The sequence below is a fragment of the Rissa tridactyla genome, chromosome 19 (assembly GCF_028500815.1).
Source record: "Rissa tridactyla isolate bRisTri1 chromosome 19, bRisTri1.patW.cur.20221130, whole genome shotgun sequence".
Lineage (NCBI taxonomy): Eukaryota > Metazoa > Chordata > Aves > Charadriiformes > Laridae > Rissa > Rissa tridactyla.
Window position 1 is genome coordinate 7317282 of NC_071484.1, and position 17597 is coordinate 7334878.

The 17597-nt window shown below is 68.2% G+C and overlaps 1 protein-coding gene across 1 annotated transcript in view; it reads left to right on the top strand.

Moving 5' to 3' along the window:
• Positions 1 to 2895, top strand: part of TBKBP1 (TBK1 binding protein 1) — a 12100-nt gene extending 9205 nt beyond the window's left edge. The window contains exons 9-11 of the mRNA XM_054224510.1: positions 987 to 1105; positions 1729 to 2474; positions 2744 to 2895. Coding sequence (XP_054080485.1) covers positions 987 to 1105; positions 1729 to 2474; positions 2744 to 2872 — 994 coding nt within the window. The 3' untranslated portion in view covers positions 2873 to 2895. The remainder of the gene's footprint in view (positions 1 to 986; positions 1106 to 1728; positions 2475 to 2743) is intronic.
• Positions 2896 to 17597: the final 14702 nt, after the last annotated feature.

Genomic DNA, 17597 nt, shown 5'->3' on the forward strand with positions numbered 1-17597 from the left:
GTGACATGGCGACCGCCTGGGGAAACATCTTTTTCTCTTTCTTTTTCACTTTCCTTACTTTTCTCTGTCTTCTTTTTTCTTCTTTTCTTTTTATCTCTATTTTCTTCTTTTTTCTTCTTTTTTTTCTTTTTATCTCTATTTTGTTCTTGTTCTTTTCTTTTTTCATTTCTTCTTTTTCTTCTCTATTTTCATTTTTCTTCTTCTTTCCATTTTCCTCTTTTTCTTCTTTTTTCTTCTTCTTTTCTTTTTTGTCTTTCTGTTCTCCTTTTCTTCTATTTTCTTCTTTTTCTCTGTATTTTCTTCTTTTTCTCTGTATTTCTTCTTTTCTTTTCTTTTCTTTTCTTTTCTTTTCTTTCTTTTCTTTTCTTTTCTTTTCTTTTCTTTTCTTTTCTTTTCTTTTCTCCTTTCTTTCTTCTCTCTTTTATTTTCTTTTTTCTTTTTTTCTTCTTTCTTCTTTTCTTTTTTCTTTTCTTTTTCCTTCTTTTCTTTTCCTCCCCCCCACCCGCCATGAGCTGACGGGGGCGAGCAGGGCCAGACCTGTCGGCTGCTGTTACAAGCGGCGTCTCCCAGGTCCCCGGGGGTGTCACAACGGCCTCAGTTGAACTCTCGGTGCGCGGCGCCGAGCCCCCAGCCCCCCCGGGGCCCGCGGGAGACGGCTTCTCCCTTCACATCACCGCGGAGAACATGGTTTTGAAAAGTGACACTGAAATTGGGGAAGAATCGATGACTTTGTCAGGGCCACCGAGAGATGGAGGGGGGGACTGTGGCACCCACCTCCTCCCTCTCCCGGCTGCTCCCGGTGCACGGGGCGGCCGCGGGTGCGATGCCGGGCGGCGCACAGCCACAACTTTTCCCTTTTGAGTTAAAAACCTGAATTTGGATTAGTTTGGGGCGCGCCCCACAGCGCCCCATGGTGGGGGGGGGGGGGCTCTCAGCCAGGGGACCAGGGATGTTTTGCCCTCGGTGACACTTCGTCCCCGCCGCAGGGTGAACCTGGCGCTGGCCTACACGGAGCTGACGGAGGAGCTGTGCCGCCTGAGGAACCTCAGCTCCCTGCAGAGCCAGATCCTCCGCGCCCTGCTGCAGGAGAAGAGCCTCAACGGCGGTAAGGGGGGGGCTGGGGGCGGGGGGAGCTGGCACCCTGTGGCTGGAGGGGGCTGGGGTGCAAAAAAATGGTGTCCTGCCACCATGTCCTGACACCACGCTGGTGTCCTGCCATCGTCCTCCGGCTGGTGATGAGCTCCTGCCTGTGTCCATCCCATGGAGCATCCGTCCCTGGGAAGCACCCATCCCATGGAGCACCCATCCCATGGAGCATCCGTCCCTGGGAAGCACCCATCCCATGGAGCACACATCCCATGGAGCATCCGTCCCTGGGAAGCACCCATCCCATGGAGCACCCATCCCATGGAGCATCCGTCCCTGGGGAGCACCCATCCCATGGAGCACCCATCCCATGGAGCATCCATCCCTGGGGAGCACCCATCCCACAGAGCATCTGTCCCTGGGGAGCACCCATCCCTGGGAGCATCCCTCCACCTGAGCATCCCTCCCTGGGAGCATCCTTCCCCCGGAGCATCCCTCCCTCCAGGGGTCCTCACACCCGCATCCCCCCATCCATCCGGGACGCACACGGGTGACGGGGGGTATTTTCTGTGCCGCCGAGCTGACGGGGGCGGGGGGGTATTTTCTGTGCCCCCCCCGACCCTGCCCTGTCTCGCTTTGCAGGCCAGCGCCACTCCCCGCTGTCCCAGTGCCATTCCCCAGCCCAGCAGCGCCGCTCGCCCGCCCCGCAGTGCCCCTCGCCCGTCCCGCCGGGGCGTTCGCCAGCCCCCCAGTGCCAGTCGCCAGCTCTGCAGCGCCGCTCGCCGGGACCCCCCAGCCAGTCGCCGGCCCAGCAGCGCCGCTCGCCAGCCCCCGCTCCGTGCCAGTCCCCTGCCCAGCAGCGCCGGTCCCCCGTGCCCCCAGCCAGCCAGTCGCCCGCCCAACAGCGCCGGTCGCCGGTTCCGCCGCCGTGCTCCTCGCCGGCCTCGGCGTCACCGCACCGGCTGCCCGGCGAGAGGATGGAGTTGGGCTACGCCAAACCTTCCAGCCGCCACATCAAAGCCGGCTTCCAGGGGCGCCGCAGCTACTCGGAGGTGAGCAACGTGGCCCTGTACCAGCAGAGCCGCTCGCTCTGGCTCCAGCCCGAAGCCTCGACGCTCCCCAAGCACCGGCCCTACGGCGAGGTGTACCTGGGGGGCGCGGGGGCCCCCCTCAGCGCCCGCGAGCCCTTCGAGGAGCACCTGCGCTTCGAGAAGCAATCGTCGGACGAAGAGGAGTGGGCGCTCCCCAGCCCCCCCAGCCCGGAGGCGGGGGCCATCCGTTGCGCATCCTTCTGCGCCGGCTTTCCCGTCCCCGACGCCGACGCCGTGCACCGGACGGCCGCTGCCTACGCCCGGGCAGAGCACGCTCAGTCCTGGCCCTCCATTAACGTAAGCGGGACGCCCCCCCCCCCCGCCCCCCCGCCCTGACCAGGGAATGTGTTGCGGTGGGTTTGGGTGGAGGGAGATGCAAGGGAACCCCCCCACCACCACCACCATGCGGGCAGGGCGGTCGCCCCCCGGTGTGCCTCAGTTTCCCCATGTCTATCCAGCTGCGCGGCATCCCAGCCTGTACCCGGTGGTGGGAGGGTGTCGGGGAGGAGGAAAGGGGGGGGGATGTGCCCCCCGCCCCCCGAACCCACCGCCCTGTGCCCCCGCAGCTGCTGCTGGAGACGGTGGACTCGGAGGTGCGGAGCTGCCCGCTGTGCCAGCTGGCCTTCCCCATCGGCTACCCGGACGATGCCCTGGTGAAACACATCGACTCCCACCTGGAGAACAGCAAGATCTGAGCCTTCCCCCCCACCTCCCGGGCCCCCCCACGGTCTTTGGATGCTGCATGAAAACACACGAGGAGCGACACGGCTCCCGAAATACCTCCAAGTCTTCAGTAGCTACAGAAAAGACTGAGCCCCCCCCTCACGCCCCGGAGCCCCCCCAGCCCCCCCGTAAGTGGGCTCCTCCGCTCCCCCCCTCGCCCCATCCCTGCATCCGCGCCGGGTTCGGATGCTGGGATCGGGGCACCAGGATAACGCCATCCCAGGTGGTGGCTGGAGGGGACCCGTCTGCGCCCTCGGGTGTCACCTGCGCCCTCGGGTGTCGCTGCTTGATCTCAGGGAGGATTCGAGGGGCCGGTCCTGGATCCGGCCCCCAGGAAGCAGGTGAAGGGAAGGGGCTGCCCCTTCCCCGGCTCCTTGGGTCAGTGATGGGTTTGGGGGGAGCGTGGGGGGGGGCAGCTGCTTGTTCTCGGTCCCCCTCACCTCATGCCACCGGTTCAAGCATCTTTCCACACTTTTACATTAAAAGCAACCCCCCCGTCCCTATTTCTCCCCCCTCCCCACAACGATGCTGCTGAGAAATGAACCCCAAGGCGCAGCATGGAACCCCCCCGCCCCCCCAGCACTGCACTGAGCTCCGCGGCCCGGGGGCTCTCCCCGACCCTGTTGCGCCCCCCCCCCCCCCACCGTGGGGACAGCGCAGCCCCCCAGCAGCCCCCTGTCACCGGGACCCCCTGCTTTAGCCCGGGGCTGCAGGTGGCTGCTCACCCCGAGCCCCCCACCCTGTCCCCGTCCCCCCCACGTTCAATCTACCTCAAAGCCGCCGGGAGAGGGGGGGTCCACAGCACTGTCCCCCCCCCGCCGAGCCGCTCCACGCTGCATGTCCCCCCCCCAGTGCCACGGCGCGCACCCCCCATGCACTCCCAGGGGCTCGGCTGGGTGCGGCCCGCCCCCCCCTCACTGCACCGGGACCCCCGGGCAGAGGGACCCGCACTCTCTGCAACGCCACCCACTCCAATAAAACCCTTCCAGTGCCCAAAACGCCATGGGGGGGGCCAAAGCTGTGTCTTCTCTTTGGGTCCCCTGGGAGGGAAGGGGGGGGGGCCCAGGCTGCGGGTGCCCCCCGGGTCTGGGGACAGGGCAGGGGACAAGCCCCGTGTCGGTGCATCCAGCCCCGGCAGAGCCAACTCGTGTTGCCGGGGCTCGTCAGGGCGGCCGCGGGGGTGACAGGGTTCGGGGTGCCCGTGGCGGGTAACCTGCACCCGCCGCCCCGTTCCCGGCACGGTGGCGCGTTTCGGGTTTACCGGCCTGGCGGGTGACAAGAAATGGGACAATCAAAAGCAAAACAAAAACTGTCACCAGCCCCAGGGGTGACGGCGGTGGCACGGCCAAACCTGGAGCCCGTGATGCCAGCACTGACATGCAGCCGGGCCGGTGCTTTTGGGGTCCCCTGGCAGATGGGGACATCCCCCTCGGGCTCGTCCCAGGCCTGGGGGGCTGTGGGGTGGGCACAGGTTGGGGGACTGTGGGTGCGATGGTGCCATCACGCCTGCTGGGCTCAGCTCATCCTCAGTGCTCGTGGCACGATGGCACGGCCCCGAGCCGCTCGCCCTGGTGATGCTGAGCGTCCCCAGGGTGACACCGAGGGGACAAAACGGCCATGGGGACCCCCAGCCCCACGTGGGACCCCGGCGTGGAGCAGCGCTGCCCTTCCCCGTTATTCGGGTGAGGGGGGCAGGGGGGTCTCGCCAAACCCCAGGGGGGCCCACGGGCGAGCGAGGCACCGGAGGGGAGAGCGTGCGGCCCCGAGGACCACAGAGGAAGCAAAGGGCCCGCCAGGTGCTGGGTAAGTGACACGCTGAGCGAGGCGGCCCGGGAGGGAGCGCGGAGGGAGGGGGTGCCCCTGGGCACGACGCCGGGGTGATGGCCACGGAGCATCCCCGGTGGCCGGGGGAGGTCGGGGAGGGCTGCCGGGCTTCACGCCTCCGTCGCCTGCCGAGCGTCGGCCTCGTTAAGGGCTGACGCTTCTCCCTCCTAACGGCGCCAGCAAACCGGCTGTGGGGGGGGGACACCCCACCCCGCAGGACTCAGGGTCCGGGGGGGGCGATGGCCAGGGTGAGGGCGCTCCCGGTTCACCGAGGGGAAGGGTCTGCCCTGTGCACGGGGAAGCCCCGTCCCCCCCACCGTGGGTACCACCACCCCGGCGGCACCGCCGAGACCCTCCTCCTCCCTGTTATTGTAGGGCCTACAGCCGCCCTGCCCGCGGGCCGAGGGTCGGGGGGGCCCCGTGGGGCTGGTTTTGCACCCAGTGGGGTCGCGGGTGCACGGCCTCAGCGCCGCGACACCCTTAAACTCGGCTGCTCCTGAGAAATCCCAGCCTTTGCCTGCCCTGGCTCTGGCTGGGCACATCCACGTGATGAGTTGTGGCCCGTTCTCTGGCCTCCCTGTCCCGGGGAGGGGGTGGCTGCAGGAGGCGGAGGGGGCTCCGTCCCCGTCTCCCCGAGCAGGGCGCGGAGCCGGTTCCCAGCCGCTGCGGCAGGGCAGGCTGCGGGGCGATGGTGTGAAGGAGATAGGCACCGTGCCGCCCGAGAGGCAGCGGCAGCCTCGGGCGTTATCACAAACTGATCTCTGCATCAGGCGGGGTGGGGGGGGGCGGGGGGGGGGGAGGTACAGCAGCCCCTGCCCAGGGCTGAGCAGGATCTGACCCCCCCCCCGAGATGGGCACCGGCAGCTGCGGGGTGCTGGGCAGCGAGGGGGGCTGAGCCGGGGGGACACCCATGGGGATGTGACGCTGCAGGGGAGGGTCCCAAAAAGAAAAAACTGGGGGTGGGGGGGTGGGGGGGTGTTGAACCCACCCGAGGACAAGGCCTGATCCACACCCACGGCGGCGTCAAGGGCGGCCGGGCTCCTTCTCCCCCCCGTCCACCAGTTTGGACTGGAAATGCACTGGGACGGGGGCAGCGGAGGGAGCCCGGCGGCGGGCAGGGGGTGCCCGGCCCCCCACCCTCTCCCGCCACCCACTTTTACCCCCTGGCTCCTCTCTCCTTTTTTTTGAAATCACGTGATAAATGTCAAACGGCGGGTGCCGTTACTCATCCCGCCGCCGACTCAGCACCGCTTTCCTCCGGGGGCGGCTGCCGCTGAGTCAGGAGGCCGCTGGGCTCCCCCCGGGGGCACGGGGACCCCCGGCCCCCCCCAAAAAAACACCAGCCCTTCTCTAGCTCCCGGGCCGTGCAGGAGGAGCCAGGCGGCATCGGGACGTGTGTCACCGGGGGGAGATGTGTCCCGTGTGTCCCCACCCCGAGCGCGTGATGCTCGTGTGAGCTTGGGGGGTCCTGGCACCCCGAATTTGGGGTGTTTGCCTCCGAAGCCGCTGCCTGGGGGCTGCCCCACTCCTCCGCCCTTGCGTGGCGCTGGGGGGGGGACGACACACGAAGGGCTGGCGGTGGCCCCAGGATGCCCGTGCTCACAGGGACCGCGGGGCTCGGTGCCCGGTGGCCGTGCTGTGCCTGTGGTGGCGGGGCCGAGCCACGTCCCACGGGCACATCACCCCACACACCCCCTCGCTTCACCCGTGGGGACCCCCCCGCCTCATCCCCGCTCCGTGTGGGGAAACCCTGCGACAGCCCCACTGCAAGAGGGACCGGTCCCCGCCGCTGCCTCCCGCGCCCCCCTGCCAGCTCCGTGCCTCAGTTTCCCCTCGCCCACCCCCCGCGGCTCCACCGAGCGGGGCTGCCCGAGGGGGGTGCGGCCCCGTTTCCTCCGACCCCCCCCCCCACCCCCGGTGCCGTCGCCTCCTCGGCACCTCGCAGGAGGGAGCTGCCAACCGCAGCGCTGGGCTGTGGTTTTGGTCTCCCCCCGCGGGGTGACAGGGCTTCGCCCGCCCGGGGCTCAACCGGGTGCTCCCGGGGCGGGGGGGACGCTGCACCCTTGGGTGCCCGACCACCTTGCAGAGCTCAGGGTGCCGCGATGCCACCCATATGTGGCACATCCCGGTCCTCAAAACCACCCCGGGCAGCCCCTGCAGCTGCCCTGCCACAAGGGTGCTGGGGGGGGGGACGTGGCGCTGCTGTCCCCACGGCTCGGGGAGGGGACGGGGTGACCGGGAGCATCGCACCCCGCTCTCGGCAGCAGCGCCTGGGCGCCGGGACAAGGCAGCGGCTGTGCCCGGGGGTCCTGCTGGCAGCGGGGGGCGGGAGGACCCTCGTCGGGGCTCAAGTTGGGGGTCAGGCGTCCGGCTGGACCCACTGGGTCCCTGCTGTGGCTTGGCTGTGCCGGCCGCGGTGGCAAGGGACAAGCGGGTCTCAGCTCAGTCGCGAGAGCTCTGGGGGGGGTTCCGGCGGTGGCAGGGCTGGGGTCCGTCTCCTCCAGCCTGTCCCATGGGGTGGCGGGAGCATCGTCCCCCCAAAATGCCAGGGGCGTCACAGCCCCCGCACAGGGGACTGTCACCCAGAGCCACCCACGTGCCGGGACCCCCCTCCCCACCCTGGGGCCGTGCCCCCCCCCGCCCATGGTGGGACACATGTGGCTCTGTGCCCGTGTCCCCTGATGTCCCCGGCCTCGCAGCGGGTCACACCTCGCCGTTTCCTATGCAGCAATTTTTTCTTTTTTTTTTTTTTTTTTTTTTTTTCCCCTGGTAAAAAAACCCTCTTATTTTGGGCCGGTTGAAAGGTTTCTTTTTCCAGCGGGCTCTCGGGGTTTTTTTGTTTTTTTTTTTTTTTTTTTTTTCTCTCTTTTCTCGGCGTTTCTCTCATTTAGGGGAAAAATGAAACAATTCTCGCTGCTCGGGTCCCGCTTTCTCCTGCAGCTGGGTCTTTGCTCACAGAAGGGGGGCGGACGGGGACCAGGGATGCTCTTGCCCCATTGCCGGGTGTTCAGGGCCAGCTCCAGGCGGTGACAGCCCGACCTGGTGTCCCCAGCTTCACGTGCTGTGGAGGGGATTCTCTGATGTCTAGTAAGGGTTGTGCGGATATCTTGCCCTGGGTGTTTCTCGCTCCTTCCGACTTTGCCCGCTGAAGGGCTCCGTACACTCATGGGGACCATAAGATAAGCCCCTTCCCCCCCCCAAAACTGGGCTGGAGGGATCCCCGCGGCTCCAGGGGACCCCTGGTCTCGGCTCGGGGGCCGCCGCGACGGCTCGGCCCCGGCTTCTCTCCGTCGGGGTTTATAGGAAACGGCGCTGCGAGGAAGCGCGCGGCGCTCCTGCCCGGGTGAGCGTTTCTTTCCAGCCGTGGGCGCCGAAAGGCCCCTCTCTGCCGCGGATCCGGTGTGAGTCAAAGCCAGAGCCCTGGGGTTTAACCACAAGCCCCAGAGCTGCCGTGTCACGGGGGAGCATCGCCAGAGGCGTTTATAAGAAATGGAGGGGCTGCCCGGCCAGGGGAAGGGACCCCGGCCCACACGGGGGGCTTTGCCCACACCCCCGGGGAGAAGCCCTTTGGCTCCGCTGGTGAAGGTGGCATGGCCGGCGGCTGCAGTGGTGGCCGCAGGGTCAGCTCTCTTGGCCCACGCCTTCTGCAAAGGAGCCACAGCTGCTGCGCTTTGGCTTCTCAGCTCAGCCCCTTCCCAGGGGTGCCCGGTGCGCGCGTGGCCCCAAGGTGCCCACGTCATCCCAGGGTGCTCATGTCACCCTGCTGGTCCCTGCTACACCCCTGGGTCCCCGCATCCAGGCTGGATACCTGGTGCCAGTGTCACCCTGGGTGCCCACGTCACCCCTGGGAGCCTGCATCCAGGCTGGCACCCAGTGCCAAGCGTCACCCTGGGTGCCCACGTCACCCCTGGGTGCCTGGTCCCTGCGTCACCTTGGGGTCCCAGCGTCGCCCCGGGTGCCCGGCTCTCCTGCCCTGCAGGCAGCAGCTGCCTGTCGGTCCCCTGCCAGCTCGGGCTGCGGCACCGCTGGTCCCTTCCCCACGTGCGCCGCAGCTGCCTGACCTTTCGCAGATGCTCTCCCTGCACAGACAGAAGGTTTTCGCACGTGCCTTGCCCCCCCCCGGCCCCAGCTCCCCACAGCCCTGAGGGGAGCAGTGGTGGCTCCCGTGGCCCCCGGGGACCCCCTGCGCTTCACCACCGGGATGTGCTGACCCTGCTGCCCCAGGGAGGATGCGGCATGTCCCCTCCTGGCCAAGCCACCCCAGCGTCTTTCCTCATCCCCGTGACGGGATCAGCTTTTTAGCGTCCGTCTGCGGTCACCCCCCCTCCATTCCCAACCATCAGGGGGTCCACGGCCTCAAATGACAGCGGGGGGCGGGGGGACGCACAGCCTCGGCTGCCATGTGCCCAGCGCCATCACGGATGCCGCGGCGAGACAAGTGCCACCGGGCCCCCCGGGGACCCACAGGCTGCCGGCCCGGCCCCGGCCTCGCGCGCGGGACCCGCCATCTCGCTGCAGGGAGGTGACGGACCCAACACGCCGTGACATGGGCCTCGCTGTCCCCCCCCCGCCATGGCCAGCGCCTCGCCAGCGCCCGCCGGGGGGGACTTCTCGGCTGTCACAACCCATCCGCGTCCGGGGCCGCGTCTGCCGGCGCCGTAAGTGGGGTTAAACTCGGGGTCACCCGGATCGAGCATCCAAGGGAGGGGGGTCTATTGGAAGACAAGCCCCCCCCCCAAGTCACCCTGTGCCCTGGCACCCCCTGTCCCTGGCTGCCGACGAGGTGGGATGCAGGGGTGGGATGCAGGGGGTGGGATGCAGGGGTGGGATGCAGGGGTGATGCTCTGTGATGCAGGGAATGTTGGGGATGCCATGGAGGGAGGGACAGAAAACATGTCCCCTGCTCACTGTGTGGCTCTTGGGGGTGGCATGGTGGTAGCCAGCCATGGTGGTGGCCCCTTGGCAGACGTGCCCCCGGGGAGCTGCGCCTCGGCTCTCGCTGCAGGTCCTGGCTCTCGCTGCAGCCACGGGGACACGTGGAGCCGTGACGGCCATGAACTGCTGGTGGCCCCGCTCTGGCCGGTGGCCCAAAATCCAGTACCAAGCGGGTGCCCGGGGGCCATCGACACCCGTGCCAGCAGCCTGAACTCCCCGTGACCCGCCGGGATGGCAGCCACGGCCACCGCCAGCACGAGGCCACCCCGGGCACCGGGCCACCCTCACGGGGAGCACGGCCCCAGCGCTCCCCGCCACAATCCCACCGTGAAACCCCTCCACGGGAAACCTCGGGGTCCCCCAAAAGCCCTTCAGCGCACGTGGGGCAGCTCGGGGCTGGGAAAGCAGCGTTTTGGGGACAAATCTGGCCCCGCTTGCGCTAGCGGGAGCCACCCCGGTGTGATGCTGAGCCCTGGCGCTTCGGGGGAGCCAGGCTTTGGGCTTTTGGGGCTGGGGACCCACAGCACAGCCTGTCCCCTTCCACCTCCATCCCAGCCCTCCCTCATTTTCGCCCCCCCGCCACCGCTCAGGCTCACCCCGTGCCGGCTGGGCCCGCGGGCAGCTCCTTTTAACCAGCGGCTGAAATGGAACCGGCTCTGGCTCCTTCCCCCTGACCTATTTTTAACATTTGATTGGATTTTGGTTTTTTATTATTATTTTTTTTTTCCCTTTTCTCTTCCCGCACGCCGGCCCCGGGTGCGAGCGCGGTGTCAGCCCCGCGTCACATCAATTAACGTGCGCGGGGCGTCATTTGTCACTTTGCATTTTTCCCAAGGGCCCCTCACCGTGCCGCCGTGGTGGGTGCATGCCACGCCGGGCTGGGTGTCCCTGCCGCCGGATGGGTGCCGGTGACACTCCTCCTGCGCGGTGTTTCGGGGTGCCCCGGGTCTGTCTGGTGGAACCCATGAGCTGGTGCTGCCACCCACTTTGCCGGGGTCCCGGTGCTGGGTGGGAGGGTCCCCGGCGGGGGCCGGGACACTCGAGCATGGCCCCCCCGTCCCCAAGCAGCCGGTGCCGACACCTCCACTTCCGTCGGCAGGGCCCCCACGGGTATTTTTAACTCCCGGCTCCTGCATTTGGCACACACCGAGTGTCCGTCCCCGCTGCCGTCCTGCCTCCGGCCGCCTCCCCCAGCCCCTGCCGCCCCCCGGGGCAGGATCGGACCCTGCAGAGCCACGTCGGACCCTGCAGCACTGCACGGGACCCGATGGGACGGGATGGGACCCAAGGGGTCAGGGTCGGTCCCTGTGTGACACGGAGGGACGCTGCAGGGCAGGATTGGACTCCGCAGGGCAGGATGGGACCAGAGGAGGCAGGATGAGATCCGACACGGCAGGACAGGACCCCGAGGGGTGGAATGGGACCTAAAGGGGCAGGATGAGACCCTGCACCGCAGGACAGGACCCTGAGGGACTGGATGTCAACCTGTGGGGCAAGATCAGACCCTGTAGGGCAGGATTGTTTCCTATGGGTCAGGCTGAGCCCCTGGAAAGCAGGACTAGACTCTATGGGGCAGGATCAGACCCGATGGGGGAAGATGGGACCCCGCAGGGCAGGACTGAACCCTGTGGGGCAGGATGGGATCCCATGGGGCAGGACCTGGAGACCCAGCTGGGACCCTGCGGGACAGGGTGGGACCCGGAGGGGCAGGATGAGACATCGTCACCTCTTCTGCCGGGCTGGAGCATCCTCAGCCCCATCCCAGAGGGGTCCACGCACACCTCCCCCCTCCCATGTCCCCACGTCACCCGTGTCACCGAGCCCACGGGTCCCCTCCCGCGGCCGCGGCCGCATCCCCGCACGGGGGCTCTCGGGAGGGGTGTGCGGGGGGGGCGGTGGCGGTGGCGGTGGCTGGGGGGGTGGGGGGGGCGATCCCGCACACCCCTGTGCCCGCCGGGGTCGCGTGTTGTCAGAAGCTGTAGCCCGTGTCTCGCCCCCCCCACCCCCAACCCCCCCCCACCCCGCGCCGTGTCCTCCCCCCATCACTCCTCGGCCTTCGCCTCCCGCTGACGAAGGGGAAGGGCCGGGGGGCCCGAGCCCCGCACGCCCCCTTCACGCTAAGCCGGGCGGACAGGGGCTGCGCCCCCCCCGGCGCTCCCCAGGGAGCCGCGGCTTTTCACCGAGGATCTGCCTCCCGCTGAAGAAAATCGCTTCGTACGCGGGGGGGGGGGGGGCGAGGGGCCGGCGAGCGGCGGCGGCGGCGGCGGCGGGGGGTGAAACTGACTCCCCCCCAGCCCGGCGGGCGCTGGCGGGGGGGTGGGGTGGGGGGGGGACCCTGCACGCCTGGCGGACCCCCCCCCCCGCCTCCTGTGCACAGGGGGGCAGGCTCACACCGGCACCCTCGCACACCCGCAGCAGCCCCTGTGCACACCCGCCCCCCCCGCACACCCACACCAGCCCCCCTACGCATCCTTGCAGCCCCCCCACCCCCCCCCCCCCAGCCCTCTTGCACACCCGTGCATGCACAGGCTCCCTTGCACGCTCGCACACACACCGGCCCCCTCACACACACGCTCGTGGCCCCCTGCACACCCCCCCAGGCCCTCGCACACCCCTCCACGCACACATCAGCCCCCTTACACAGCCTTGCACACCCCCCCCCGCCCTCTTGCACACCCGTGCACACACATGCCCCCTTTGCGCACACACCCCCAGGTCCTTGCACACCCGTACACACACACCAGCCCCCTTACACAACCCTCAGCCTTCTGGCACCCCCCCACGCACACATCAGGCCTTTACACAACCTCGTACCCCCCCAGCCCTCTCGCACACCCGCGCACACACCCCGGCCCCCTCGCACACCCACAGAGCCCCACGCTCATCGATGCTCCCCGGCGTCCCAGGGGAACGGTGGCATCCTGGACATGGTGACACCGCGGGGACGGTGACACCCCGGACACGGTGGCGCTGGGACAGGGAGGCGGTGGGAAGCTGCACGCTGCCACCTCCCACGCCGGCTCCCACGGCCGGGGCGAGGAGGAGGAGGAGGAGGGGGGAGCAGAGCCAAACCACTGTTCAGTCTCCCGGGGCCAGCGGGCAGGATCGGTCCCGCAGCGCGCCCGTGACTCCGGGACGGGACATCGCGGCGGGCGGGGGTGTCCCGCGGCCGGCCCCCCGGTGCCACCCCAAGCCGGGCCCCCCCCCCCCCCGGGGAGCGCGGTGGCGGCGGGGGCGCGGGGGGCGCGGGGCGCCGAGCACCAGGAGGGTTTTGGATGGCAGCGGCTGGAACGATGTTAATGACTTTTCTTCCTGTCGCTCTCCTTTTACACCGAGGGCAGCTCCGTAACCAGAGCCGCTTCCTTCCCCGAGATTAAGGAGCCGTCTGCTCGGCCCCCCCCCGGCCGCTGACACCCCCCCCCCCCCCCGGAGCTGCCACTGGCATGTCACCCCCCGGCTGGCCCAGGCCTGGCGCCAGCGGCGCACCCATCCTCAGCACCCATGGGTGCTCCCCTTCCAGGCGCGGAGCATCCTCCCAGCCCCGCTCGGGGTTCATCCCACCAGATGGGAAGATGGTTTGAGGGTGCTAAGGGGAAGCCCCGTGGCCCCCCCCCCCAACTCCCCTCCTTTCCCCCCGAAACCCCCCGTGGGGCTTCCCCCTCAAAGCGGGGCTGCCGAAGGGCCGGGGTGGAGCGTGGTTTGGTGCAGGAAGGAGGAGGGTGACAGTGCTGGGGTGCAGGGCGGGGAGCGGTGGCGTGGGGAGGACGGGGGCCAGGACCTGCTGGGGGGGGGGGCCGAGCCCCCCAAACCGGCCACCGGCTCTGCCTTGTCCCCTGGTCATCACTGCCCGTGACTCAGTTTCCCCTGCCCGCTCTGACTCACAGGACACTGCTGGTGGCGTGGGACCTGGCTACGCTTTTTGGGGGAGACGCAGGGCGCCTGGGGACTGTGGGATGGCCGGCCCGGGGGTGCAGGAGGGGGCTCTGCAGGCTCAGCAGCATCGTTCCGCTCCAGGGTACGGCACAGGGGGACCAGGGATGTGGCTCCATCGCACCCCGCACCCTTCGGCCCCAGGACGTCGAAGCACCCGGGGCTGGATGGCGGCGGGCGCAGGATGGGGCCCCGGGCCGGGCTGCGCTGGGTGTCCCCCGGGCGGGTGGCAGGTGGCCGGCCCGGCCCGGCCGCGCTGCGGTTTGCATTCATGCCTCCATGAACTTCTCAGCAACGCGCTGCCTTCGAGCAGCAGCGAGATGCAAATTCCTCCGGGGCGGGGGGAGGATTTTTGTTTTTCCCTGAGACCAAATTTAGCCCCGGTGGGTGCCCGGTGCCTTCGCGCTCGTTTTAATAATGAAAACAGGAACAATGCCATTTAGTAAGAAAATAACCCCCAAGTTTCCACTCGCTCCCCAGCAGACAAATTCCTGCCGGAAAAACAAATCCCCACAGCAGCACCCAGCACCTGCCGGGGGTCTGGGCTGGGGAGAGGCGTGGGGACAGTGGGGCTTGCTTGGGGACAGCAGGGCATGGGCTTGCACGCTGATGGGGGCCGGCTCCTGCCCAGTGCTTCCACCAAAGATTTGGTCCCGGGATCAGCCGGGTTGATGTCCAGGAGATGAGGGATGGAGAGGTGCCACAGAGGTGACATGGAGCAGGGGGTGTCTGGGATAATCCCCCCGCAAAGCCTCCCACCCCCATCCCGTGCCGGCGCTGGAGACCCCAGGGATGAGGCTGTTCGACGCTGCAGCTGCGGGAGGAGAAACCGAGGCACGGGGCGCTGCCGGGGCTGGGCTCAAACCAGGGCTGGGCTCTGGGGAGACTGGAAATCCCGCCGGGGGTGGGCTGGGGCTCGGCGCTGCGGCTGCTTTGGGAGGGATGTGGCCTGCGAGGCGGCGAGCATGGCCCGGGCCCGCGGGGCGTATCCTGCAGCCTGAGCCGCTTCCTCCCCGGCCCGGCCGCGGGCAACAGCGTGTCGGTGAGTGCCGGAAACCAAACGGGCGGCCGGGAGGGACCGGGCACGGGGGGCAGGCGCTGCCACCCTCGGCCCCATGCTCGCGAGGACGCTGGGATGTGCAAAGTGCTATGTTGCATCAGCCACCTGCAGAGGGGAAACTGAGGCACGGGGCTTGACGAGGGGGGGAATTTGGCCCCGAGGAGGTGCCAGGGCTCCTGCCCTCCAGGAGGATGGGGGTGAGGATGCCCAGCCGGCTCCACTGGCTGCAGGGAGGTTTGGACCAGGCCGCTTGGCGCAGAGACTGTCCCATCCCAAGGAACACCGCGTCGGAGGGGACCAAGCCGGAATCCCGGGCTGAGGATGCCCCGGAGCGTCCCCGTCACCGGCAGACGAGGCTGTTCAAGGTGACAGCCAGGACAGGGCTCCCAGTTCTCCTCTCCCTCCCGGCCCCGAGCAAGTCCTCCCTGCGCAGGGACGCTGGTGACAACCACGGCCCCAGGAGTCCTGCCGTGTCTCCCAGGGAGGGCAGCGTCCCCGGTGTCACTTTACCGCGGCGAGGAGGGGAAGATTCAAGGACATGACACCCTGGGGACAGAGCCACGCTCCTTCCCCCGCCCCGCCTGACCCCGCTGGCGGCACCGCGCAGGACTGGGACCCCCGGGGCGAGGGGGGACGTGGGGTGGCGGTGGCAGGTCCCCGGCCGCGGGCGCAGTGGGGGATGCTCGTGAGCCCGACACCCATCTGGGGGGCCGCGAGGGCTGATCTCGCAGCGGGGGGGTGTGTGTGCCTGTGAATTTATCCTCGCCGGCGATGGTATAACAGGAATGAATTAGCACGTCGTGACGTCAGGGAGCACATGTGCTGCAGCACTTGCTTCCCCCCCACCTCGTTAATGAGCTGCTCCCCCCCCTCCCCATTCATAACCCCCCCTCCGGCCTTTATTTTTCCTCCTAGAAAAATTTTCTGGAAATTTCCTTGTTTTCCTTCTTTTTCTCACTTGGGAACGGGGCGGGGGGATTCCTGCCCAATGGGTTGGGAGGGGGTGGCAGTGCCCTGGCAGCCCGGGGGTGCCCAGGGCGGGGGGGGGGGGGCAGCCGCTGTGCTTTGCCCTGGATGCAGATGTCACACACGGGGGGCAGCGGCGGTGCCAGGGAGGGGTGTACACTTGTGTGCGTGTGTGTGTGTGTGCGCACACCAGGCCAGGGGTGAGCAACTGGGGGCAGCCCCCACTGCAAAATTCCCCCCACACACCCCCACCTCTGCCTCATGCCCCAACACCAGCCCTCTCTCCGCCCCCCCCCCCCCCCAACTCCCAGGGGATTAGGGGCCGGGAGGAGCTGGCAGGGAGCCGGAAAGGCAGAGGGGGGGGTCAGCGGGGGGGGGGCTTTGCATAGAGATTGGAGCCGGGGACCCCTCTGAACAATGACGCCGGTGAAAAGCCGGCCCGAATGGCTGCTAAGCTGTGTCTGATGGGCCAATACACAACCCCCTGCGACCACCGCTCCGCCGGAGGTGACTCACCGCGGGGACGTGGGGGTCCCCTCCATCCGCCCCCCATGGCCTGGCCGCGGCCCCTGCCCTGCGCATCCTTAACTCCCCATTTCCTCCTGCTCCGCAGCCGGACCCCTCCGTGGGGGAAGCAGAGCTGTCCCCGTCCCCGTCCCCGTCCCCGTCCCCATCCCCGTCCCTGTCCCCATCCGCTCCCGCCGCCTCCCCCGAGCAGCATCGTCACCTGCAACGCCAGTGTCGCAGATCCCAGGGGATTTAGATATGGGTTTGGTAGAGACCCACATGTGCCCCTTTCTCCCCCCTCCCCACACACACCCCCAGCCCCAGAGGGGTCCCACAGGCGTGGGGAAAGCTGGGTACATCCCTGCACCCAGGGGGTGAGGCGGGACCCCAGGAAGGGGACACACGGGCCGGTGGCAGTGTCACTCGTCCTTTCATGCGGTGTGTGGGAGCGACAGGCACGGGGTGGCACCCAGCCGTCCCCCACCCTCCCGTGGCGCTGCCCCACTGGGAATGGAAAGTATTGATGGGCGCTGAGCTTGGGGAGCTGCCAAGGGAAGCGGCCCCTCCGGAGCAAAATGCCTTCGTGATGGCTCCAGGGGACACGGGGACTTCCCCCAGCGCAGCAGGGTCAAGGGCAGGTGCCGGGAAGGCCTGGCCTCCGGGTGGGCACGGGAGCGGGCACGGAGGGTGGGCACGACTTGTCCGAGCTCCCCGGGGAGCCTGCAGCACCCCAAACTCAGCAGAAGCAGGGGGACGGGACCCCAGCCCCGGTTCCCAGGTGACCCCCAGCTCGAGCCACCTCCCGTGTCTGTTGCGACACCAGGGTGTGCAGGGGGGACCCAAAATATCGGGCACCTAGCACTCACACAGAGTCTGGGGGCTGCCCCGGCCTCCACAGGGGGGGAAGCACCCCCACACAGGGCCCAACCAGCACCCTCGGGCAAGTGGGCTAATTAATGGATTAATTAAGGTTCCTGCGAGGAGGGGGGACAGGGCGTTAACCGTCCCCCAGTGCCTTGTGTCACCCCTGAGCCCCAAAATACGGGTGGGATTGTGGCCCCTGCACTGTCCCCCTGGTCAATCCATGCTCTGTCCCCGTGTCCCCCCCCACAGCGTCCCTGTCCCCTCTCGTGTCCCCACCCCTGCCAGTGTCCCACGGCCCCGGCTCCTCCCACGTCCCCCAACCCCCTCCCACCTCCCCACTCCCCCAGTGCCCCACGTCCCCCCGTGTCCCCCGCCCCCTCCGACGCTCCGTGTCCCCCGTGTCCCCCGTCCCCTCCCGACCGGTGCTCCCCGCGTGTCCGGGACCCGCGTGTGGCGCTCCCCGCCCCCGGCCCGCCCCGGCCCCGCTCCCCCGCCCCGGTCGGGGCCGCCTCCGCGGGGGGGGGGAGGTCGGGGAGGGGGGAGGAGGCGGAGCTCCCGGCGCGGAGCCGCTTCTTTGGATAAGAGGCGCGGGGCCACGGGGATGGGCAGGT